Raw genomic sequence first — 25,817 nt, 5'->3', positions numbered from 1 at the left:
GTTTGCAGCTGTAGTGCACAGCTGTGTAACATGCATTGTAATGCGTCTATCCAACGGAAAGAAAATGTTAAGGAATGATATGCCGTGCTCTCTCCCATACATTGCAAACAATTTGCAGAAGGGAAAAGCAAAAATTGTATTCTTACCCAGATCAGAAAAAATATATCAGAGATGTTCAACTCTTACCTCTCCTTTCTGTCCTACTGGGCCATACGGTCCCTACAAGAGAAAAAAAAAGGGATATCGTGATTTGGAGAGAAGGTAATAGTTTCTACATACAAAACAGACCAGAGTGCAGGAGCGAGACCCCAATAAGGAGCAAGTCGGCGATGGCCCCCCGTCTCCTTCAATACACTCGTGCCACCACTGTCTGATCTCTCATGCTCTCCTCTGAACAGGAACACACATTATTCTGCTACATTTGCTCATGTCTGATGGGGATCTGCAAGTTGCTGCGTTTCAGGGTTTTCTCCAATGTCCCATTTTTTGGAGACTAAAACTAGGCCACAGGAAAATAAAATATAATAGAATTAAAAGCCAAGATATAACATTTTGAAGGTTTACCAGAGAGATTTGGGAGTAGCCACTCGGGGTGCAAGGACGGCAACAGGTTCACCCCTGTGTACAATGTTTAATATGCATTGTAGTATACACAATGTATACTATATTATGCACACACTATACAGTATACAGTATACATTATATACTAATACAGCTGTTTGTAGAAGAGTGTCACAATACTATCACTGCTACAAACGACACTGGATCCTCTGATCTGTGCGGTTATTCCTAGGCGATTCCTTGACTGCGTGCTCACGTACCAGGTCTCCTTTATCTCCAGGAAGTCCATCAGATCCAGCAAGACCCTGAAAATAATACATGACGTGTGATCACTCGGAGCAATGAATTGCAAAAGGTGGGTGCTATCACCAACAAGGGGACAAAAATGCTCAAGAAATGGAACTGCCCAAGCAGACAGGTTTGTTTTTTTCCCATTTAGCCTTCAAAAAACTTTCTATGTTAACGAACAGTCCCAAATGTCAGCCAAGGTAGAGCAAATATTTTGATGTTCTCCCCAAGTATCTGCCTACAGGTGGAGTATAATCCTGCAAAGCATTGTGCTACCGGGCTCCCCGCCGCAGCGAAAGGGTGAACAGGCTCATGGTCATGATGCAATGATTACAATCATTTCAAATCATATCAACATAGACCACGGAGGGAACATTGAGGGAATTGAAGCTCATCGCCTGCACCGTCCATCCTCCTCTATTGGGAACCGGTCAGGTCTCTGTCAGTCAAGCGGGATGGGGTTAACCGCTGTCCTTGTATCTTGTACCCTAGTTGCATTGCACTAGTAAGATTGTGCTACAGAAGGATGGAGGTTTTATTATTAGTGGGGCAACATTTGTCCTTTGCTCGCTTGATACATCCTCTGCAGAAGATGGAACACACATTCTGAGCGCTCACCTGGTTGCCTTTCGGACCAGCAACTCCGACAGGACCCTGGGTGAGAGGGAAGACAAGAGCGAAAAGCCATCGAATAGTTAAAATCCTGCAACAAATTCCTACAGCAGCCAGACTCTGCCTCTCTGTCAGGGGCAGTCAAAAGGAGTCCTCTAATTGATGTGTAATTGAAGAATTAATTGTGGGATTATAGGCCTCTTTGAAGGTGCTTGGGTTGTGTACAAGAAGTGTAAGGAGAATTCCCGCTGTGATACTGGCCCAGTACTGCTGGGTTCTATAGCGTGTGCCCTGGAATCTGGCCTCACGGATGTAGCTGTGCCGTTCCCAGCCAAGCTTTGCCCTTATATTCAGTACAGCGACCAACACATGTAATTGGAAAACTTGTACCATAACCTAAACTGACAGCGTTAGAAGTGCAAGAACGGTCATTTCCAGAGGGTGGGGAAGCAGGCACAAGATCTTGCTCCCGCAACCCCAAAACATATTCTACAATAAAGACACTGCAAGCCTCTCTGACACTCCACTGAACATTGGTGTATGTTACAATCCTGAGCATACCGTTCTAGGTTTATCATACACAGAAATACCTTTTCTAGAGAGCCATATTTGTAATGTGGAGCAATCAGAAATAACCAGTGCAAAACCTTTCAGCAGAAATTGTCAGCACTTTTATGTATGTAACAAATGTCATTATTATATGTTCTGAGTGCGATTGTAAAGTGTATTGAAGGTTTAGCCCAGGCACTCCCACTAAACGTGTGTCATTTGCAGGTTAGACATATTCCCCAAAAGTCAGAGTTAATTATCCATTCGGTTCATTAGGGAACTACAGTATGAGGGGGAAAGGACATTGGGAAGAGGTGGGAGATAGAGAGAGCGAGAGTGAGAGGGGGTGGGGGAAGAGAGAGAGAGGGGGGCGGGAAGAGAGAGAGAGGGGGAGGGGGAGATATAGAGAGGGGGGAGAGAGAGAGAAAGGGGGAGGGGAAGATATAGAAAGGGGGGAGAGAGAGAGGGGCGGGGGAGAGAGAGGGGGAGAGAGGGGAGAGATAGAGAGGGTGGAGAGAGAGAGAGGGGGGAAGAGAGAGAGGGTGGGAAAAAGAGAGGGTGAAAGAGAGCGCACGAGAGAGAGCGCGAGTGAGAGATTACTAGGGCTGGAAATGTGTGGTCTCTATCAATTAACAAATTGTTTAAGTTTTTAACTACGGCTTGAGCAATCCATCAGTCCTGGGTTTTTAACTGGTCCATACAGTGAGTTTGAAGACTATTAAAGACGGCTAATTCTGCAGTGGTCACTCGTGCTGTTGAGCCGTTTTATATCCCATCTCTTACCCGTTCTCCAAATCCACCACGAATTCCAGTTGGACCTGCTAACCCAGAGTCACCGACGCTGCCTTTTCCCCCCTAAGAAGAAGAAAACAGGAAACGAATGGAACATCTGATTGCCAATAGCATTTGGAAATATACAAAGTCACAGTTGCTCTTAGAACACAACCTTTACCCGCTCAACATAATTAAAGGCCCCCATTCGAGCAGACTCCCTCCACATGGAACAGTACATTACGTTCTTGCACACAGACAGTGACATGGGTTGGAGTTGGGATTGGGAGATGGCCTCATATTTAAATACTGTGAAAAGAATATGAAATACCGACCTGAAAGCCTCGCACCCCGGGACCGCCGATAGGTCCCTGCAGCCCGATGCCACCCTGGGGACAGAAAGGTCAAGATAAGCTGCCATGGCACTGTGCTGTGCAATGTGTAATGCTCTGTACAGAGCCAGAGAGAGGGGAACATACCGACACCGAGAAAGGAGCGACTTATGGGCTATTGCATTTGTCTCTCCCCCATAATGGTGACATCGTGATGCACAGAAGGGACATACAGGCTATCGGATCTGCCCTTCCGACCACAGGACTAGTATTATAGATGTAGCATATGATTGTATCATAAGTACGCTGCAGTTCGCACCCTCATCACTACGATACTGCAATGTATCAATTCATTTGTTCCTTGCTGTCCTTTTTCTTATCTTTAGCCTCAAATAAACCTCTTGGTCTGAGCTGAAGTAATCTCCTCTGCCTAAGAAACCGGCGTCGGGGATATACAACTTTAAAAGACTTGACGCAATCGTTAAAGGGAAGACTAAGGAGTCTGGGCATGTTGGATGGAGACTGGTGGTGTTCTCATGTTAACTCCCCTGCCTGGAGATGTGAAGGGATACAGATATGCTGGGTTTGTATGCGGTGTCTACGTGATCCGTTCTAACTTACAGCTGATCCTCTGGGCCCAGCCTCCCCTCTGTCTCCTGGAGGCCCAGCTTCACCCTGCAAAAGATAGACACTGCATGAGACTCACAGCCGGAAGGGACATTTCTCCAGTGGTTCTTAAACAGAGAGGCACGTCCTGATATTTAGTTACAAGGCAAAGTATTAGGATACTCTATTAGGACTGACCAGAAAGGGTATCCATGGCATGCTGGACAACGGACTTTGACCAAATTCTAACCAACAGCAAAAAGCAATCTCCAGCACTGGACTTTCCTTGTTGTTGGTCTGAGCTTCAGAAGTTGGGGAATTCCACTTTTTATTATTATTGGTGTGTGTGTGTATATATATATATATACATACATACACACACACACACACACGTGTGTGTGTATATCTATCTGTATGTATGTGTGTATCTGTATGTATGTGTGTATCTGTATGTATGTATCTGTATGTATGTGTATGTGAGTATGTGTATATGCGTGTGTACAGTATGTGTGTACAGTATGTGTGTGTGTGTGTGTGTGTGTGTGTGTACAGTGTGTGTGTGTGTGTACAGTATGTGTGTGTGTACAGTGTATGTGTGTGTGTACAGTGTATGTGTGTGTGTACAGTGTATGTGTGTGTGTACAGTGTATGTGTGTGTGTGTGTGTGTATGTGTGTACAGTAGGTGCATGTGTAGATTTTTTTTAGGTTGAGTGTCTTGCACTGTAAGACATTTCTAAATGTATTCTCTTTTATGATCATTCTATAACGAACTTACATTTTAACAAAATAAGTCCATGCGGTCTTTGCCACCGGTATAACCCCTTACCTGCCAGGAGGAATCGCACAGATTTGCAACACATTAGTGGTTAATGGGCTTCAAGTATCTGGCCCGAAGCACAGTACCACTGCTTTCCAGGCCAGTTCAAACACTGCATTTCTGTCCCTTACACACAAGAAAACTTCATTCAAGAAGGATTTTAACCCTTTCACTGAGTGAGCCGTGCACAGTCTAGCAGACGTGTGTTGGGGGGATACATACGGGGATACCTGGCTCTCCAGAGGGTCCTGCTTCTCCCAGCTCTCCGGGGGTGCCCTGGAAGAGGAAGCACACTCAGTTACTGCAGCCTGCACTCACTGTGCAAACACACCCATCCGATGACATTACACTGACGTGTGAACCCGTGCCACTCAGTGACCAGCGTGGTGGTAACAGTCCGCAATACTCAGTACCACTTTATGCTATTCAAAAATAAAGTGCTAAAAGTTGCCAGCATCACTGAGGTTATTTACCATAGGCTGAAATCTGCAAAATCAGGGGAAATATGCAACAGACTCTGCAGGAAAAATAACACCTGATGCGGTGTTTTGCATCCGGAATATGGTGAATATTCAGCTTGTCAGGGCTCTGGGAGTGCACGTCTAACACACAATCACTGCAAAATACATCCACCAGTCACTTACCAGCATTCCTTTCTCTCCAACCCCCCCAGCTTTACCCGGCAACCCCTACAAGGACAGAAGGTTAGAGAGTTAGTGTAAAGAGACACCCAAAAGGGCCCACAGTGACACCAATGCAGGAACAGAACCCCAAACAGTCAGACCTGCAGCTATTTAACCTTCACTAAAATGAGACCCCAGCATTCTCCATGAAAGACCCCCCACTGCCTGTCCTCATTACCGTTTCTCACATCTAACGGTACATTGCAGACTTGTACAGGTGCCCCAACTTGGTTCCCGAAAACCGAAAGTTTTAAGAAATTCAACGACTTGGCAAAACATTTCGGCAACGCGTCAATTCACCGGTCACCAAGAAATGTCGCGATTTTCAGTATTTCTGCAAAAACGTGCTCCTTTTCTCTACTTTATATTTCTGGCAAAAACAAAGCCCCCTCGCCCCCCAAAATATCTTTGTGACAGACGCGTCTCCTTTTACCAAAGCGAATAATGGTGTAAAGAGAGGAAGCTGTCACCAGTGGAATAATTGTGCCTTGTCGGACATCGGAAAGGAATACTCACAGGAAGGCCATTGGGTCCCTTCTCACCTGGAACTCCCATTCTGCCAGCGTCACCCTGCGGGAGAGCGGCAGCTTTATAATACATCGGCATTATTATTGGTATGTTAGAATAACCCTCATCACTTGTTCTACAAAATGTGAGACTCCTGGGTATCCGGACTCTGAATATACACGAGGCATTCACCAATCAAAATGCTCCAATGTGCTCTGATCGAGCACCTTATCTCAACTCGACATCTCGACATTACCGGCTCTGGAGTAATCCGATTGGCTCCCACAAGTGCCAGGGATTCGTCCGCCCCACCCCTCCTGTTGGTAGTGGTACAAGGGTAATGGTACTAGGGGAGTCAGAGGACCACTACTTAGGCTGCGCTTATAGTAAGCGCGACGCGACGGAGCGACGACTTGTGCGCGATCGCTGGAAGCCATCTCAATTTGATTTTTCCAGCGAGCGCAGCCTGACGTCACCGGCACTATGAGCGTAGCCTTAATGTACAATCCCTGGTACCATCTGTGTTGGTCCCTATTGATAATAACATTCTCAAAATCAAAGTAGGTCATAGTGTTATCACTTATATATTTATGCCTATATCAAGCCCAGTTCCTGTCCCCTCTTTGCAAACTGCCCCCTATCCCAAGCCCCCAATGAGTAGCATCTCCCAGCAGTACAAACCTTCTCACCATCCAATCCGGAGGTCCCGTCACGCCCATCTTGCCCGGGCATACCCTGCAACATGGGGAAACGGGCGACCATGAGTATTGGGGGGGAGCATATCAGTAAGGAGTATCCATGTCTCGTTTATTTACTAATTAGTGTGTATCTGAACTACAGGCAGTACGCATCTGCATTACACACACGCGCGCGCACGCCTGCATTACACACACACACACCAGCACTCACCTGCATCACACACACACATACATACACCAGCAGCACTCGCCTGCATATCACACACACACACACACACACACGCACACACACGCACACGCCTGCATCTCACACACACACACACGGCAACGTGCTCCTGCGTATCACATACACACACACACACCAGCATGCTCCTTCATCACACACACATCTCACACACACAGAGAAGCGTGCGCCTGCATCACACACAAACACGCCTGCATCCCACACAAGCCTGCATCACACACACCTGCATCCCACACACACACAGCAGTGAGTGCTTGTATCACACACACAGAGCTGCTGGTTCTTATAACACAAACACACAAACAGCAGTGGGTGCTTGTATCACACACACACACACACACACACACACACACACACACACACACACACACAGCAGAGTGCATCTGCATGCAACGAATATCAATATACACGTGTATTATACGGAGAGCAATGAGTATCACAGAGTACCAGTGTACCGTGCGTGCAGCGAGTATACACATTACACAGATCATTGCATCTCAGAGAGGTTTATGGGAGAGCTGTGGATCACTTACCGGTTCCCCTAAGGGTCCAGCACCGCCCGACATTCCTTTGGGTCCAGCCTTGCCCTATAAAATATAAATATAAGCTGATTATCCAGCCCAGGAACATGAGAGATTTATATAGCGCACATCTCCTCGTGGTTATACCCCGCGGATACTCTGCACTTATAACACACGTATATTTGCGTTAAATAACCCAGAGGGCTCATTTTGTTCTTCCTACTGAGACAGGTGATGAATTGGGTCGTTAAATCATTCTTTGTATTATTTAAATAATGTAAACATTCCCCTACAGGACGGGTCAGCGCACGTCTCATGCGCTGTAATAAATACAGGCAGTCCTCGTTTTACAGCCAATGGCTTATCCAACGCTGCGCAATGCATACCTGCGTTCATTTCTACAACGCCAAAACGGCTTATCCAACGCTGCGCAATGCATACCTGCGTTCATTTCTACAACGCCAAAACGGCTTATCCAACACTGCGCAATGCATACCTGCGTTCATTTCTACAACGCCAAAACGGCTTATCCAACGCTGCGCAATGCATACCTGCGTTCATTTCTACAACGCCAAAACGGCTTATCCAACGCTGCGCAATGCATACCTGCGTTCATTTCTACAACGCCAAAACGGCTTATCCAACGCTGCGCAATGCATACCTACGTTCATTTCTACAACGCCAAAACGGCTTATCCAACGCTGCGCAATGCATACCTACATTCATTTCTACAACGCCAAAACGGCTTATCCAACGCTGCGCAATGCATACCTACGTTCATTTCTACAACGCCAAAACGGCTTATCCAACGCTGCGCAATGCATACCTGCGTTCATTTCTACAACGCCAAAACGGCTTATCCAACGCTGCGCAATGCATACCTGCGTTCATTTCTACAACGCCAAAACGGCTTATCCAACACTGCGCAATGCATACCTGCGTTCATTTCTACAACGCCAAAACGGCTTATCCAACGCTGCGCAATGCATACCTGCGTTCATTTCTACAACGCCAAAACGGCTTATCCAACGCTCTTACGGCGCTTTGCAAAGTTGTTTATGAGTATATAATATATACAGTATATATTATACTATATAATATATTATATTGTATATTATGTTATATTATATATATAACACAGTATATACACTATATAATTTGTGTGTGCTGCATATCTTATTGCCTGCATTAAATATTTGGTGTATTTTAGTGTTAAAAATGCCTTCAGGAACGGAACCTTTCATTTAAACAGTGTTCCTATGGGGAAACGTGTTTCGCATTACAGCGTTTCGCTATCCGACGCCATTTTGAGTAACGCATTGTGTCGGATAACCGAGGACTGCCTGTACACAGAAATGCAGCGGTCAGACTGACGGCCATTGGTGGACGCCATTTTAAACGTGACCCACAGGTAATGCGGACGCCGTAATCTTCCTTAAAACCTCTGCAATGGTTTTACTTAGAAATGGCGGAATTCAGCAGAGACGCGCCCGGGACAAAGTACTTACATGCACCCCTTCACTGCCAGAAGTGAATGCCTTCTGTGGCAGGAGCTTCCGCCAGCTAAAGGGTTAAAATGGCGACTTCTTGGGAAAGGGTGTGTCACTTACCGAGTCACCCTTTGGTCCTTGGTAGCCCTGAGGTCCCCTCACTCCTTGGTCCCCCTGAAATGACAGAGTGATTTCCCAGGGTCAGTGCGCCTGCGTGGCCCGGCTCAGTGCGCCGCCTGCGTGGCCCGGCTCAGTGCGCCGCCTGCGTGGCCCGGCTCAGTGTGCCTGAATGCCCTGGGTCAGTGCGCCTGTACGGCCCGGGTCAGTGCACCTGTACGGCCCGGGTCAGTGCGCCTGCATGCCCTGCGTCAGTGCGCCTGTACGGCCCGGGTCAGTGCACCTGTACGACCCGGGTCAGTGCGCCTGCATGCCCTGCGTCAGTGCGCCTGTACGGCCCGGGTCAGTGCACCTGTACGACCCGGGTCAGTGCGCCTGCATGCCCTGCGTCAGTGCGCCTGTACGGCCCGGGTCAGTGCACCTGGTTCTGCACAGCTTATAATAAAGACACCTCACATCCCTGAAGAAGCTAACTGTGTTCTAGCGAAACGCGTAGGAGAGGAGGACAAGTCATTCTCTGCTCGCACGCACTGTGAGTGTCTTCTGATCATTATTGTATCCATTACAATCCCATACTTATCTCACCATGGAGACATTTCCGTGCGTTCTTCTACGCAGTCTTTAATGCCTGGTCATTGTGGATATTTCTGTGCCATGGTTTAAACCACTTTCATATCAGATTGGACTGACCTCTGAGGTCATCGGGAGGGAGAGAGCGGGAGAGAGGGGGAGAGAGAGAGAGAGAGAGAGAGAGAGAGAGAGAGAGAGAGAGTGAGAGAGAGAGAGAGGGGGCGGAGAGAGAGAGAGAGAAGGGGGGGGGGAGAGAGAGAGAGAAGGGAGAGAGAGAGGGGGGAGAGAGAGAGAGAAGGGGGGAGAGAGAGAGGGGGGAGAGAGAGAGGGGGGAGAGAGGGAGAGGGGGAGAGAGAGAGAGGGAAGAGAGAGAACGTGTGTGTGTGTGTTACACTGCAGGTTAGGGAACCGCCATTGAAGTTCCTCCATCCAGCATGAGCAGAGAAACTGCAGTGTGACCTGTTTGTATGAGCAACACGGCAGCAGATCTGCCATGTTTACTAAGCAGTGCTATGCCACGGGACACCTCGTAGCCCCTTCCAGTGAATGGGGCAGAAGGGGTCTCCTGGTACATAGCACTGCTTTTAAACATGGACTTCAATGTTTAGCATTCACTTTCTGCGCTGCGGTATATGTCGGCGCTTTACAAATAAACGTGTAAGTGAGATCAACGTGATGTCCGACGGTGGATATATTTTTTGTCTGGCTGCTTTCTAGTTTATTTCAAAAGGCCCAAACCCTGTGTACTATTCACACGGCAACTCGCACCGTGTATTCTCATTGCTACATTCCAACAGGCGGCACAGAGCAGCTTCCCAAGTATCCTACACAGTGTCTGTACAAGGGAAGGCCAATTTGAAGGTACATTTTGTCACTAACTAACGGAGAGAGGTTGTAATGTAGACGTTGCGATGATTACTTAGGAATAAAATGCACATAATAATCTGTGCGCAGGAAAAACGAGAGAGGTGAAAGCGCAATGCAGAATGGGGAAGAAATTACCATTGAAAAATACTCCTGCAGTTGGAATCTGCACCTTTAAGGCGATCGCTACACTGCGTGCAGGCCCGCCTGGCAGAGAAAGTGTTACAGAGTATGATATAGGCCGGATTGGGTATTAAACATGGTTTCCCTGTTACTAAAGGCGCTTTTATCCCGTGCAGAGTTCTTATTTTTACACGAGGTAACAGACAGCCGGATTTTAATGGGCGTTCCAGGAATCTTCCTTTCAGTAACCCCACAGAGCACAGTCACGATATAGGTCACGTCACAATACGGACTTTGCTTATCCGGTTGCCTTGGTAACGGTGATGACATCACTCTGCCTGTGCGACTTACACACATGAACTTGTGACTGACACAGGCCCCTGAGATGTGATGGCTTCTAGTTCTATCATTCCTTCCAAGTGCCGGTCTCCTGCAAGGGAGAGATACAAAGTATCACGTTCGTAATGAGGTTCCCCAGTCAATGTGACAGCCAAGAACAGCGGAATCGCAACGATGCAGGTGAGGAAAGGACCGGTCCGTACGGGACCTGAAACGTTGTCATTCAACTGTTCTTGGCTGTCACATTAACTGGGGAACTTCATTATGAACGTGATACTTTGTATCTCTCCCGGCACTGGGAAGGAATTGTGTGTCTGTGTTGTGCGCACACACAGGATTCTCCTCCCCTGAGGCTGTTTTCCCGCACTTTGGAATTGTGTGTCCGTGTTGTGTTGTGCGCACACGCAGGATTCTCCTCCCCTGAGGCTGTTTCCCCGCACTTTGGAATGGTTTGTCTTTGTTGTGTTGTGTTGTGTGCACACGCAGGATTCTCCTCCCCTGAGGCTGTTTCCCCGCACTTTGGAATTGTGTGTCCGTGTTGTGTTGTGTGCACACGCAGGATTCTCCTCCCCTGAGGCTGTTTCCCCGCACTTTGGAATGGTTTGTCTGTGTTGTGTTGTGTTGTGCGCACACGCAGGATTCTCCTCCCCTGAGGCTGTTTCCCCGCACTTTGGAATGGTTTGTCTGTGTTGTGTTGTGCGCACACGCAGGATTCTCCTCCCCTGAGGCTGTTTTCCCGCACTTTGGAATTGTGTGTCCGTGTTGTGTTGTGTGCACACGCAGGATTCTCCTCCCCTGAGGCTGTTTCCCCGCACTTTGGAATTGTGTGTCCGTGTTGTGTTGTGCGCACACGCAGGATTCTCCTCCCCTGAGGCTGTTTCCCCGCACTTTGGAATGGTTTGTCTGTGTTGTGTTGTGTTGTGCGCACACGCAGGATTCTCCTCCCCTGAGGCTGTTTTCCCGCACTTTGGAATTGTGTGTCCGTGTTGTGTTGTGCGCACACGCAGGATTCTCCTCCCCTGAGGCTGTTTCCCCGCACTTTGGAATTGTGTGTCCGTGTTGTGTTGTGCGCACACGCAGGATTCTCCTCCCCTGAGGCTGTTTTCCCGCACTTTGGAATTGTGTGTCCGTGTTGTGTTGTGCGCACACGCAGGATTCTCCTCCCCTGAGGCTGTTTCCCCGCACTTTGGAATTGTGTGTCCGTGTTGTGTTGTGCGCACACGCAGGATTCTCCTCCCCTGAGGCTGTTTCCCCGCACTTTGGAATTGTGTGTCTGTGTTGTGTTGTGCGCACACAAAGGATTCTCCTCCCGAGGCTGTTTCCCCGCACTTTGGAATTGTGTGTCTGTGTTGTGTTGTGCGCACGCAGGATTCTCCTCCCCTGAGGCTGTTTCCCCGCACTTTGGAATTGTGTGTCCGTGTTGTGCGCACACAGGATTCTCCTCCCCTGAGGCTGTTTCCCCGCACTTTGGAATTGTGTGTCTGTGTTGTGTTGTGTTGTGTTGTGCGCACACGCAGGATTCTCCTCCCCTGAGGCTGTTTCCCCGCACTTTGGAATTGTGTGTCTGTGTTGTGTTGTGTTGTGTTGTGCGCACACGCAGGATTCTCCTCCCCTGAGGCTGTTTCCCCGCACTTTGGAATTGTGTGTCTGTGTTGTGTTGTGTTGTGTTGTGCGCACACGCAGGATTCTCCTCCCCTGAGGCTGTTTCCCCGCACTTTGGAATTGTGCTACCGCTTCTACTTCTATAAAACCTCGGGCGTATAGTCCTTTTTCGGAGAGCAGGAGTGCGCTGTAGCTGTGGAGTAGAATCAGGAATGTTCTAGAAGAAGGACTGTAACTAACTATTCACCAAGTCCCATTATTCTAGGCTGGGGTCACCCAGTGATATGATCAGGGCAGCATACAAACCATTACTTTCAGTCACGCTCATTACCACTGAGTACTGCGACTGCAAATACTGTAGTCACAACGGGTTAATTAGATAAGAAATAATCATGGATGGTAGGTCCATAAAGGGTTATTAGCAGGATGGACATGTGCGGCTTCCGCGCTTTCACTCTCATGATACCCCCACATGCTCGGAGCAGGGGGTGAGTAACAGGGGGTAACTTGGCTAATAGATGCCCCTGTTCTGTATTGTGCCAGTAAATTCCGGTGCTGGTCACGGTCTGGAGGCAACATTTGGTCTGACCTGGTATTGCCAGTGTGTATGAGTGACCAGGGACAGGCTCACACCCTCTGTGCTGCAATATTGTATGCCCTGTATATACTCACACATTGCGCAGTTCCATGTGCTGACACTAGGAGGGACTGAGAGTGAGTGCAACTCAACGCTATGTACACAGGCTCGCTATCCTGCTCTCATTGTCTGTTGGACACAATCTCTGTTATTGGCTGCTCTGGCGGAGCGCGGTCGCGGGAGAGAACGCAGCGAGACTGGAAGAGGAAGGTGAACATGCCATGAGCGCATACGTACAACTTTCCCGGGGGGTCCTGGAGGTCCTGGGGGGCCCCGGAATCCAGTTGCTCCCTGAAACCAAGAAACGGCAGATAAATCCCCCAATCCACCCACAGACCCCCAGAAATAAGGAAACTCAGCAAGTGGGACGGGCAGCACAAGAAACTGCTCCCGAGATCAGCTGTGATCGCTCCGACTGTTCATATGTCACCGGCTTTACATGTGTATCTGACTGTACTTACACATACACATAGAAAAACAGGTGTGTCAATAGATATAATACACACACACTATGTACTGTACATATGTAATGGATATAGAAATACATGTGTATTTGTAAGCGTGTGTGCACGCGCATGTGTGCATGTATAGTCACATAGTACTCACCCTGTCTCCTGCTGCTCCCAGGGGTCCGATCAACCCCCTTAAGCCTCTTGGGCCCTGGGAAGAGAAAGGTATTGGGGGTGAGTGGGGGTGAGTGGGGGTGAGGGAGAATGGGGGGTTGAGTGTGGGAAGGGTGAGTTGGGGGAGGGGTGAGTTGAGGGAGGGGTGAGTTGGGGGGAGGGGTGAGTTGGGGGGAGGGGTGAGTTGGGGGGAGGGGTGAGTTGAGGGAGGGGTGAGTTGAGGGAGGGGTGAGATGGAGGGAGGGGTGAGTTGGGGGGAGGGGGAGTTGGGGAGGTGAGAGGGGGGCGAGTGTGCTGCAGGGGGAGTCCTGCCTATAACAGAGCTGCCCAGGTCTGTGATTAGACGTTTCATTGCTATAATGATATATTCAGAGTAAGGCTTACAGACACCATGATCCTATCTGACAATCTGATTGTAGTACCTCAGGCACAGGAAGATAAAGCGACTTGCCTAAGGGTTTGTCACTATGTCTCAAACGGAAGTTTCCCACTTCAAAGACCAGTATGTCAGTCACTATGTATCTGTTTACATCTGTCTGGCTACCTGTTTATTTTTTATTATGCCATATTTAAGCCATAATGTCTGCCCCATAATGTCATAATCAGAAAACAGTCTGTAAGGCTGGGTCCATAGAGGGGGAAGCCGCGCTGAGCTGTGCGGACGCTCTGCGCTGAGCCCCGTCATCCTCAATGAGGATGTCTTTAGAGGGGGCTTCTGCGAGCGTCCGCAGGCGTGCTGAGGCGTGCTGAGGCACAGGGATTTTCAGCCGACAGCCTAAACTGTTTCTCGACTGAAAACACCCAATCAGCGCGAAGCAGCGTTATGACGTCGACGCTACGCGGGCTTATTGCCCCAGCGACGTCACTGCACACTGGCTCGCCTGCCAGTCCATGGAATCGCTCCTGACTGAGCAGGCGAGCCTCAGCGTTAGCGCGGAGGAGCGCGGGTTCCACCTCTATGGACTCAGTTATTCACGGACGCTCAGCATTTTATTATTCATTTCATGCTAAAGAAAATCTGTACACTCCGTATTAACTCATCACATCAGATTGTTTACCAAGACCGGCTTCATCAGATAATAACCCACCTCCTGCAGTGCTTTGCTGCTATCACAGCCACACATGATGTGAAGTTTAGAGTGTAAGCTCTTGAGGGCAGGGGGTCTCCTCCTTTTCCCTGTAATGTATTCGTTTCCCTGCTATTACAGGTTTATGCTGTAAATGACGGGTTGGTGTTATACAGGGGACCTGCTTCTGACACTCTCAGTGAATATTCTGTATTGAGGTCTGATAAACAGCAGTGGGTTTTTTGGTGGGTTCAGGACAGGGAGGAGAACCTGGAGACAGGTGGGGTTGGTGATTTGGTTTTACCTGTAAGCCCACACTGCCAGGGATCCCAGGAGAGCCGGGAGGCCCCGCGTCACCCTGTAATCGCAAAACAACGCCGCGTCAGAGAAAATATTTGGAGCAGCTTCCCCCCCCCCCTGTGTGTGATTCACCGACAGCCCCCAAACCAGCCCACACTACTCTACCTCTATCCCCCATGCAGGAGCGCGGCAGCATGGTGGCGATTCACTCAGCCATGGAACACCTTTACTGCCACATTTAGCATTTGAGGGACAGCTTTGTACTTGGCTTAGAGGTTTGCTTCACCATATAGAAACACTGCGTTGCAATGAGCACATCGTTATAATAACCTTCACCTCGCTCATAATACAAGGGATGCGCCCTGCTGTTATATGGTACATAGTCCTCATTACTCCCAGCAGAACCTCACTCACCGGAGGCCTCCCAGGAACAGGAAACCGCAGAGGTCCCGGGCGCTATGTACACGATCATTCTATCTATGAACAACTCTACTGATCTGCTCAAAGGTCTCACAACTTCCCCCGAACCTGCCGTCTCTGGAATATTTCACTCACAATGTGTGTGTATTTCGGGGGGTCAGGCTGTCTAGGAATGGAGAAGCTCTGCCTTTCCACCCCTAAATATGCAGAGCCTGGGGAGGCGACTTCTAAGAGCATCCTGCCAAGGGAAGACCAGCCTTACCTTCTGCCCGTCCTTTCCGAGCTCCCCCAGCTCCCCTTTGTGCCCTGTGTGACCCTGGAAAACAAAGACCGGTAACCATGTAAATACACAAGGAACTTGTCTGTTTAGACGTTTCCCGTCATTGGAATGGGCCACAGAATACATTAACATTAAGTAGCAAGCGTTCTCCAAATATACTCCCCAGGATCTGCCTCTCTGCTCCCCCCGTCCTAATATACGGATGTAGCATGTGGAGAGGGAGAGGCAGGCAGAGGGGACCACAGATCTCTGTCTGTGTCACTCTGCGGTGGGAGGGACAGACTCCCAGAGTCAGGTGGGGCCTCATGAGTCTGTGTCCGTCCCATAGCAGGGTGACACCGTGACACACTGGATGGGCCACTGTCCTGTGTAGGGAGGAACAGACTGAATTATCCATTGGCATTTGTCAGTTATTATGTTACCGCATCAGGCACTGGGTACAGACTGGAGGTTACTCACACACTCAGAGCCGGGCAGTGACCGGCAGAGAAGGCCTGTCACACACACACACACACACACACACACACGCACGCACGCACACGCGCACACGCACACACGCACGGGCAGTGACCTGCAGAGAAGGCCTGTCACACACACGGGCAGTGACCTGCAGAGAAGGCCTGTCACACACACACAGCCGGGCAGTGACCGGCAGAGAAGGCCTGTCACACACACACACACACACACACACACACACACACGGGCAGTGACCGGCAGAGAAGGCCTGTCACACACACACACACGGGCAGTGACCGGCAGAGAAGGCCTGTCACACACACACACAGAGCCGGGCAGTGACCGGCAGAGAAGGCCTGACACACACACACACAGAGCCGGGCATTGACCTGCAGAGAAGGCCTGACACACACACACACACACACAGCCGGGCAGTGACCTGCAGAGAAGGCCTGTCACACACACACACACAGAGCCGGGCAGTGACCGGCAGAGAAGGCCTGTCACACACATACAGAACCGGGCAGTGACCTGCAGAGAAGGCCTGTTACACACACACACACACAGAGCCGGGCAGTGACCAGCAGAGAAGGCCTGACACACACACACACACAGAGCCGGGCAGTGACCGGCAGAGAAGGCCTGTCACAAACACACACACACACACAGAGCTGGGCAGTGACCGGCAGAGAAGGCCTGACACACACACACACACACACACACACACACACACACACACACACACACACACACACACACACACAGAGCCGGGCAGTGACCGGCAGAGAAGGCCTGACACACACACACACACACACACACACACACACAGAGCCGGGCAGTGACCAGCAGAGAAGGCCTGACACACACACACACACAGAGCCGGGCAGTGACCGGCAGAGAAGGCCTGTCACAAACACACACACACACAGAGCTGGGCAGTGACCGGCAGAGAAGGCCTGACACACATACACATACACACACACAGAGCCGGGCAGTGACCTGCAGAGAAGGCCTGACACACACACACACACACACACAGAGCCGGGCAGTGACCGGCAGAGAAGGCCTGACACACACACACACACAAGCCAGGCAGTGACCTGCAGAGAAGGCCTGACACACACACACACACAGAGCCGGGCAGTGACCAGCAGAGAAGGCCTGTCACACACACACACATACAGAACCGGGCAGTGACCTGCAGAGAAGGCCTGTTACACACACACACACACAGAGCCGGGCAGTGACCGGCAGAGAAGGCCTGTCACAAACACACACACACACACAGAGCCGGGCAGTGACCGGCAGAGAAGGCCTGTCACACACACACACACACACACACACACACAGAGCCGGGCAGTGACACAGCTCAGTATAATAATATAGTATAATAAGGCGCTCCGCCCCTCACCTTAAATCCTGGCATACCGGGAGGTCCAGGTGGTCCAGGGGGGCAAATGGCCGGGCACTGAGGGAGATAAGACTTGTGGTTAATGCTCACATCCTGGCGCAATGATATATATATATATATATATATATACACATACATACATACACACACACACACACACACACACACACACACACACACACACACACACACACACACACACACACACACACACACACACACACACACACACACAGCACTCCTTAACTCTGCGAAGGACCCAGGGCACGGACATCAGGGGCGTAAATATACAAAACAGGAACCAGCGCACTTTGTAAATATAATTTACTGATTGTATTGGAGATCAATAAATCCCTGGCTTTATATTTGCCAAGAGCGTGTGTGTGGGTGTGCGAGTGTGTGTATATATATCATGTGTGTGAGTGAGTGTGCGTATATATATCATGTGTGTGAGTATGTGTATATATATCATGTGTGTGAGTGTATATATCATGTGTGTGAGCGAGTATGTGAATATATATCATGTGTGTGAGTGTATATATCATGTGAGAGTGTGTGTATATATCATGTGTGTGAGAGTGAGTGTGTATATATAATGTGTGTAAACATGTACTGCCTGCATGTTGCGGTCACCAGGTGTCGGTGTATAGATACAGTATGCCACAGTGAACACGTCTCACTGTGAGCGCCGGATCACATTGTATTGCTGGTTCTGCAGCCGGCTGTGTTCCACCTTCTCTTATTTAGTAACTGCCAAAAGCAATTAATACTGCTGCTGCTGGGAAGGAGGGGGGGGGGGGGGGTAAGGGGGGGAGAGAAGGAGGGGGGGGGGGGGGAGAGAAGGAGGGGGGGGGGAGAAGGAGGGGGGGGGAGGGAAACAGCACCAGATCTAAGTCAAGTAAAACATTTTACTCAAGCTCATTGCGCTTTTAACAGAATTTGCTTGGAATAATCTGGTGCTGTTTTTTCTGCGAGACTGATGATTAGTTCCCAGAATCCTCCCTGCAGCGTGAGCTCGCGCCCCCGCGTTCTGAGAGAACATACATGGGGTTTTGTTGTATAGCCGCTTGGTTTGTAGGACACATTTTGGTCACCGGATTTGTAAGGTGTTCCGCAGCATCAGGCAGAGGACGGCTTTAATGACCAGACAATATGTACCTGCAAGTCTCCGTTGCCGTCAGGAGCTACTCCCGGGAGACCCTGCGAGGAGAGAAAGGATCAGGGGAAAGAATATACCAAGCGTGTGACAGCAGAGGGTCATCAATATATACCCAGCATGCAACACTGGTTTGTCACCCATATATTACATCCAGAATGTGACACTTGGGTTTCACCAATATATGTACGTAAACGCCTTCAGCTTCTAACGCAAAACATCTCATGACAGCAGAACACGCGTGTTATTAATGTGGCTACTTACTGGGGGGCCCGGGGGCCCAGGGGGGCCAGAAAGCCCTGATGGTCCGGATGGTCCCTGTAAAATATAGGAAAGTCATCAGAGGGGTATGTACTGTGCGATGTCACACTGGCAGAGGGGTATATACTGTGCGATGTCACACTGGCAGAGGGGTATATACCGTGAGATTTCACACTGGCATCGGGGGGAATATACCATGCTATTTCACACTGGAAGAGGGGTATATACCGTGTGATGTCACACTAGCAGAGGGGTATATACCGTGTGATGTCACACTGGCAGAGGGGTATATACTGTGTGATTTCACACTGGCAGAGGGGTATATACTGTATGATTTCACCCTGGCCTAGGGGTATACACCGTGTGATGTCACACTGGCAGAGGGGTATACACCGTGTGATGTCACACTGGCAGAGGGGTATATACACCGTGTGATGTCACACTGGCAGAGGGGTATATACTGTGTGATGTCACACTGGCAGAGGGGTATATACTGTGTGATGTCACACTGGCAGAGGGGTATATACCCTGTGATGTCACACTGGCAGAGGGGTATATACACCGTGTGATGTCACACTGGCAGAGGGGTATATACCATGTGATGTCACTCTGGCAGAGGGGTATATACACCGTGTAATGTCACACTGGCAGAGGGGTATATACCGTGTGATGTCACTCTGGCAGAGGGGTATATACCGTGTGATGTCACACTGGCAGAGGGGTATATACCCTGTGATGTCACTCTGGCAGAGGGGTATATACACCGTGTAATGTCACACTGAATCCGAGAAACACAGGGACTCATTTAATAATATCATTCCTATACCGGAATCCTAGAACATAAAGAAATCGGATCAGTACCGGCCTCTTATGTGATAAGAGGCGTCTCAGGCAGGGGATTCTATATTTATATTGATCCAGAGGAAGGCAAAGAGAAACCTCGCTGAAACATTTCCCAATGATGTCTCATAAGAGAAAAATAATTCCTTCCCCACCCCAGTAATCAGATTACTCCCTGTAGGATCAGTACTCTCCCTGGAGGATCAATACTCTCCCTGTAGGATCAGTACTCTCCCTGTAGGATCAGAACTCTCCCTGGAGGATCAGTACTCTCCCTGGAGGATCAGTACTCTCCCTGGAGGATCAGTACTCTCCCTGGAGGATCAGTACTCTCCCTGGAGGATCAGTACTCTCCCTGGAGGATCAGTACTCTCCCTGGAGGATCAGTACTCTCCCTGGAGGATCAGTACTCTCCCTGTAGGATCAGTACTCTCCCTGGAGGATCAGTACTCTCCCTGGAGGATCAGTACTCTCCCTGGGCTTTAACCAAGTCAGCACATATCTCTGTATAACTTCCCCGTCTAAAGAGAAGAGGTCTAACCTCAAATTAACTTTTAGCATCAAACGTTTCCAGTGCGGTAATCCCGTTTCCTGGCCCATCCTGCCCGGAGGATTACGGCCGACCTAATGCTGCTCACCGGCGGCAGAATGAGATTCATTCCCACGGTGCACCATGCAGGCGCAGCAAACCTTGGGGCCTATGCAGAGAGCAGCGAATTTTAAAATTGGCGAGTTTAATAAAAAGTAGCTTTTTTGGAGAGTTTTATTCTCCATATGCAGAAATGTGCGAATTCTGCTATGTTTAACATGAATGCGTGTGGCGAGTTGAAATTGGCGAGATGCGCGCTGCAGAAATGTGTTAAAAAAAATTCGCGCCTTTTTTTTCCGTTTGCTATGGCCGCGAGCGGCAGCTTCTTGCCAACTTTTCTTGGCGAGGCAAAAAGGAGACAATCGCGCCATTTATTGGCGCGAACAGCCGCTAGATGCCGTTCGCGCCTCTCTGCATTAGGATATTTTGAAAACTGGCGAGATGGAGGTTCTCGCCAGCCGCGAGGCGAGTTTTACAAATAGAAAAAAAAAATTGGCGCGTTTTTCGTAACTCGCCATTTTCTGCTGTTTTCTGCGCGATTTTCTCCAAAAAATGGCGAGTTTTGAAATAGCGCTGCTCTCTGCATAGGCCCCCTAATGTCTCCGGTGCTACCGGTGGTCACGGAACCCGAGGATTAACACCGGCCGGGGGCCATTCTGAAGCATGGACCCCGCAGCGTGATCGCGGCAGACACCGTCTCTGGCGCCACTGACTTCTTGATCGCGATACTGGGGATGGCGAGTCTGGCTACATCTGAAAAACTCCCCCTCATCCTCTAACCGGTCCAGATAACCTCTCTCTGCCCCCCTCCCTCTCTCTGCCCTGTGCCCCCTCTCAACCCTCCCTACCCCTCCCATTCTCCCTGCCCTCTCCCCCCCCCTCTGCTCCCTCTCACTCTCTCTCCACCCCCTCTCCCTCCAACCCTCTATCTCTATTCCCCCTTCTCTCTCTCTGCCCCCCTCCCTCCCTCTCTCTGCCCCTCCCTCTCTCTGCCCCTCCCTCTCTCTCCATGCCCCCCCTCTCTCTCTGCCCCCCCCTCCCTCTCTCTGCCCCCTCCTCTCTCCCCTCTCTGCCCTGTCCCCCCTCTCAACCCTCCCTACCCCTCCCCTTCTCCCTGCCCTCTCCCCCCCTCTGCTCCCTCTCACTCTCTCCGCCCCCTCTCCCTCCAACCCTCTATCTCTAGTCCCTTCTCTCTCCGCCACCTCTCTGCCCCCCTCCCTCCCTCTCTCTGCCCCTCCCTCTCTCTCCATGCCCCCCCCTCTCTCTCTGCCCCCCCCCCTCTCTCTCTCTCTGCCCCCCCCTCTCTCTCTCTCTCTGCCCCCTCCGTTGTGAACAGGGGTGAGATTAAAGTATCTTGCTGCATTAATAGGAGATGCTTCAAATGACTCTTTTAAACATCAATTTGATCCCAAGATCCCAACTTGTTCTGGGACTTCCCACCTCTAGGTTTTTTTATCACAGCTCTGAAACCCCCTGATCAGAGTATCAGTATCCCCTACATGACAGGGGGGAGGAGAAGGGGAGCACATACCGCGGGGCCTTGTGGTCCATTCCCGCCTGGCAGTCCGCTAGTTCCTGGGAGACCCTAAAAGGATGCAAGATATCAGACATCAGGACACAGAACCTGTAATCTGAAGAGGTGCTGAGTGGTACCAAGTATCATTCTGCTCCCTCAATGCCTTTTTGGCTGCATGGTCCATATCAGCCTTTAATTCATACACACTGATCAGTCCAAGTGTCCGTATGTAATGGGACCAAAGATATAAAAGCAGCATGTGGATGTGGTTAGGTGCCAGTGAGCAGGCACTCAGATGTACGCATCTCACTCACAAAGGTGGGCAACTCCAAGGACATCAGGTCATACAGGGTCCGCCTCAAACTGCCACTGACATGAATTAAGCCCACAGCCAGGAACTAAAACCACACACACCTTAACCACTACTGAGTATGGGAAACGCACAGGTAATAATGTACCAGCTTCTATTCACATGGGGGCCTGACAGGGTGTTCAGTGATAAAGGACAGTCACACCGGTCACCACACCACCCCCCTCCCACACCACCCCCCTCCCACACCACCCCCCCTCCCACACCACCCCCCTCCCACACCACCCCCCCTCCCAGCCCACCCCACGTCAGCCCCAGAATTTAAGGCGGAGGAAGGGCCTTGTCCCAGATTAGGATCCATCAGGGTGAGTTTGAGAATGATGAGACTTACAGCAGCCCCCGGAGGTCCCCGGCCCTGGAGAGAACAAGGGGGGGAAACACAAGGATTAGGAACAAGGGCGAAAACCCCACAGATCTAAGAGAGATCACTGCAAAGCAGACACCTCTGGCATGCAAAGGGTTATTTTAGTGCGAAGTGGTTAAAACAGTTTTTTGTTAATAGTGCTGTTGCGCTGTCTGCAGTGATTCTTTCCTTTCTTTAAATGCCACATTGTGGAAGTAAAAAAAAAAAAAGAGAGCTCATTCTCTCCTGGGAAGCTTTGGTTTTGCTGCCGAAAGACTAAGTTCACATGATACGATTTGTAAGCAGCAGTTTCTGCCTCCTGCTGCCAGGGAGGGGCCTGTAATGCCCCGCGATGCTGTGAGAGAGGGGCCTGTAATGCCCCGCGATGCTGTGAGAGAGGGGCCTGTAATGCCCCGCGATGCTGTGAGAGAGGGGCCTGTAATGCCCCGCGATGCTGTGAGAGAGGGGCCTGTAATGCCCCGCGATGCTGTGAGAGAGGGGCCTGTAATGCCCCGCGATGCTGTGAGAGAGGGGCCTGTAATGCCCCGCGATGCTGTGAGAGAGGGGCCTGTAATGCCCCGCGATGCTGTGAGAGAGGGGCCTGTAATGCCCCGCGATGCTGTGAGAGAGAGGCCTGTAATGCCCCGCGATGCTGCCAGAGAGGGGCCTGTAATGCCCCGCGATGCTGTGAGAGAGGGGCCTGTAATGCCCCGCGATGCTGTGAGAGAGGGGCCTGTAATGCCCCGCGATGCTGTGAGAGAGGGGCCTGTAATGCCCCGCGATGCTGCCAGAGAGGGGCCTGTAATGCCCCGCGATGCTGTGAGAGAGGGGCCTGTAATGCCCCGCGATGCTGCCAGAGAGGGGCCTGTAATGCCCCGCGATGCTGTGAGAGAGGGGCCTGTAATGCCCCGCGATGCTGTGAGAGAGGGGCCTGTAATGCCCCGCGATGCTGTGAGAGAGGGGCCTGTAATGCCCCGCGATGCTGTGAGAGAGGGGCCTGTAATGCCCCGCGATGCTGTGAGAGAGGGGCCTGTAATGCCCCGCGATGCTGTGAGAGAGGGGCCTGTAATGCCCCGCGATGCTGTGAGAGAGGGGCCTGTAATGCCCCGCGATGCTGTGAGAGAGGGGCCTGTAATGCCCCGCGATGCTGTGAGAGAGGGGCCTGTAATGCCCCGCGATGCTGTGAGAGAGAGGCCTGTAATGCCCCGCGATGCTGCCAGAGAGGGGCCTGTAATGCCCTGCGATGCTGTGAGAGAGGGGCCTGTAATGCCCCGCGATGCTGTGAGAGAGGGGCCTGTAATGCCCCGCGATGCTGTGAGAGAGGGGCCTGTAATGCCCCGCGATGCTGCCAGAGAGGGGCCTGTAATGCCCCGCGATGCTGTGAGAGGGGCCTGTAATGCCCCGCGATGCTGTGAGAGAGGGGCCTGTAATGCCCCGCGATGCTGTGAGAGAGGGGCCTGTAATGCCCCGCGATGCTGCCAGAGAGGGGCCTGTAATGCCCCGCGATGCTGTGAGAGGGGCCTGTAATGCCCCGCGATGCTGTGAGAGAGGGGCCTGTAATGCCCCGCGATGCTGCCAGAGAGGGGCCTGTAATGCCCCGCGATGCTGTGAGAGAGGGGCCTGTAATGCCCCGCGATGCTGTGAGAGAGGGGCCTGTAATGCCCCGCGATGCTGTGAGAGAGGGGCCTGTAATGCCCCGCGATGCTGTGAGAGAGGGGCCTGTAATGCCCCGCGATGCTGTGAGAGAGGCCTGTAATGCCCCGCGATGCTGTGAGAGAGGGGCCTGTAATGCCCCGCGATGCTGAGAGAGGGGCCTGTAATGCCCCGCGATGCTGCCAGAGAGGGGCCTGTAATGCCCCGCGATGCTGCCAGAGAGGGGCCTGTAATGCCCCGCGATGCTGTGAGAGAGGGGCCTGTAATGCCCCGCGATGCTGTGAGAGAGGGGCCTGTAATGCCCCGCGATGCTGTGAGAGAGGGGCCTGTAATGCCCCGCGATGCTGTGAGAGAGGGGCCTGTAATGCCCCGCGATGCTGTGAGAGAGGGGCCTGTAATGCCCCGCGATGCTGTGAGAGAGGGGCCTGTAATGCCCCGCGATGCTGTGAGAGAGGGGCCTGTAATGCCCCGCGATGCTGTGAGAGAGGGGCCTGTAATGCCCCGCGATGCTGTGAGAGAGGGGCCTGTAATGCCCCGCGATGCTGTGAGAGAGAGGCCTGTATGCACCGCGATGCTGTGAGAGAGAGGCCTGTATGCACCGCGATGCTGTGAGAGAGGGGCCTGTAATGCCCCGCGATGCTGTGAGAGAGGGGCCTGTAATGCCCCGCGATGCTGTGAGAGGGGCCTGTAATGCCCCGCGATGCTGTGAGAGAGGGGCCTGTAATGCCCCGCGATGCTGTGAGAGAGGGGCCTGTATGCCCCGCGATGCTGTGAGAGAGGGGCCTGTAATGCCCCGCGATGCTGTGAGAGGGGCCTGTAATGCCCCGCGATGCTGCCAGAGAGGGGCCTGTAATGCCCCGCGATGCTGTGAGAGAGGGGCCTGTAATGCCCCGCGATGCTGCCAGAGAGGGGCCTGTAATGCCCCGCGATGCTGTGAGAGAGGGGCCTGTAATGCCCCGCGATGCTGTGAGAGAGGGGCCTGTAATGCCCCGCGATGCTGTGAGAGAGGGGCCTGTAATGCCCCGCGATGCTGTGAGAGAGGGGCCTGTATGCACCGCGATGCTGTGAGAGAGGGGCCTGTAATGCCCCGCGATGCTGTGAGAGAGGGGCCTGTAATGCCCCGCGATGCTGTGAGAGAGGGGCCTGTAATGCCCCGCGATGCTGTGAGAGAGGGGCCTGTAATGCCCCGCGATGCTGCCAGAGAGGGGCCTGTAATGCCCCGCGATGCTGTGAGAGAGGGGCCTGTAATGCCCCGCGATGCTGTGAGAGAGGGGCCTGTAATGCCCCGCGATGCTGCGAGAGAGGGGCCTGTAATGCCCCGCGATGCTGTGAGAGAGGGGCCTGTAATGCCCCGCGATGCTGTGAGAGAGGGGCCTGTAATGCCCCGCGATGCTGTGAGAGGGGCCTGTAATGCCCCGCGATGCTGTGAGAGAGGGGCCTGTAATGCCCCGCGATGCTGTGAGAGGGGCCTGTAATGCCCCGCGATGCTGTGAGAGGGGCCTGTAATGCCCCGCGATGCTGCCAGAGAGGGGCCTGTAATGCCCCGCGATGCTGTGAGAGAGGGGCCTGTAATGCCCCGCGATGCTGTGAGAGAGGGGCC

The 25,817-nt window shown here is 51.6% G+C and overlaps 1 protein-coding gene across 1 annotated transcript in view; it reads right to left on the bottom strand.

The window, feature by feature from the left end:
- Positions 1–25,817, bottom strand: part of COL9A3 (collagen type IX alpha 3 chain) — a 36,773-nt gene that overhangs the window by 7,709 nt on the left and 3,247 nt on the right. Inside the window, exons 2-22 of the mRNA XM_075572610.1 lie at positions 22,553–22,576; positions 21,867–21,920; positions 18,910–18,963; positions 18,648–18,689; positions 17,490–17,546; positions 15,605–15,658; positions 14,927–14,980; positions 13,539–13,592; positions 13,170–13,223; positions 8,801–8,854; positions 7,203–7,256; positions 6,409–6,462; positions 5,737–5,790; positions 5,182–5,226; positions 4,760–4,813; positions 3,735–3,788; positions 3,117–3,170; positions 2,794–2,865; positions 1,468–1,503; positions 822–866; positions 187–219 (exon numbers count right to left, since the gene is read on the bottom strand). Of these exons, the coding sequence (XP_075428725.1) occupies positions 187–219; positions 822–866; positions 1,468–1,503; positions 2,794–2,865; positions 3,117–3,170; positions 3,735–3,788; positions 4,760–4,813; positions 5,182–5,226; positions 5,737–5,790; positions 6,409–6,462; positions 7,203–7,256; positions 8,801–8,854; positions 13,170–13,223; positions 13,539–13,592; positions 14,927–14,980; positions 15,605–15,658; positions 17,490–17,546; positions 18,648–18,689; positions 18,910–18,963; positions 21,867–21,920; positions 22,553–22,576 (1,056 nt within the window). The remainder of the gene's footprint in view (positions 1–186; positions 220–821; positions 867–1,467; positions 1,504–2,793; positions 2,866–3,116; positions 3,171–3,734; positions 3,789–4,759; positions 4,814–5,181; positions 5,227–5,736; positions 5,791–6,408; positions 6,463–7,202; positions 7,257–8,800; positions 8,855–13,169; positions 13,224–13,538; positions 13,593–14,926; positions 14,981–15,604; positions 15,659–17,489; positions 17,547–18,647; positions 18,690–18,909; positions 18,964–21,866; positions 21,921–22,552; positions 22,577–25,817) is intronic.

The sequence above is a fragment of the Ascaphus truei genome, chromosome 15, assembly GCF_040206685.1.
Source record: "Ascaphus truei isolate aAscTru1 chromosome 15, aAscTru1.hap1, whole genome shotgun sequence".
Lineage (NCBI taxonomy): Eukaryota > Metazoa > Chordata > Amphibia > Anura > Ascaphidae > Ascaphus > Ascaphus truei.
Note: the sequence above shows the minus strand (reverse complement) of the source record. Positions and strands in the feature narration are given on the sequence as shown.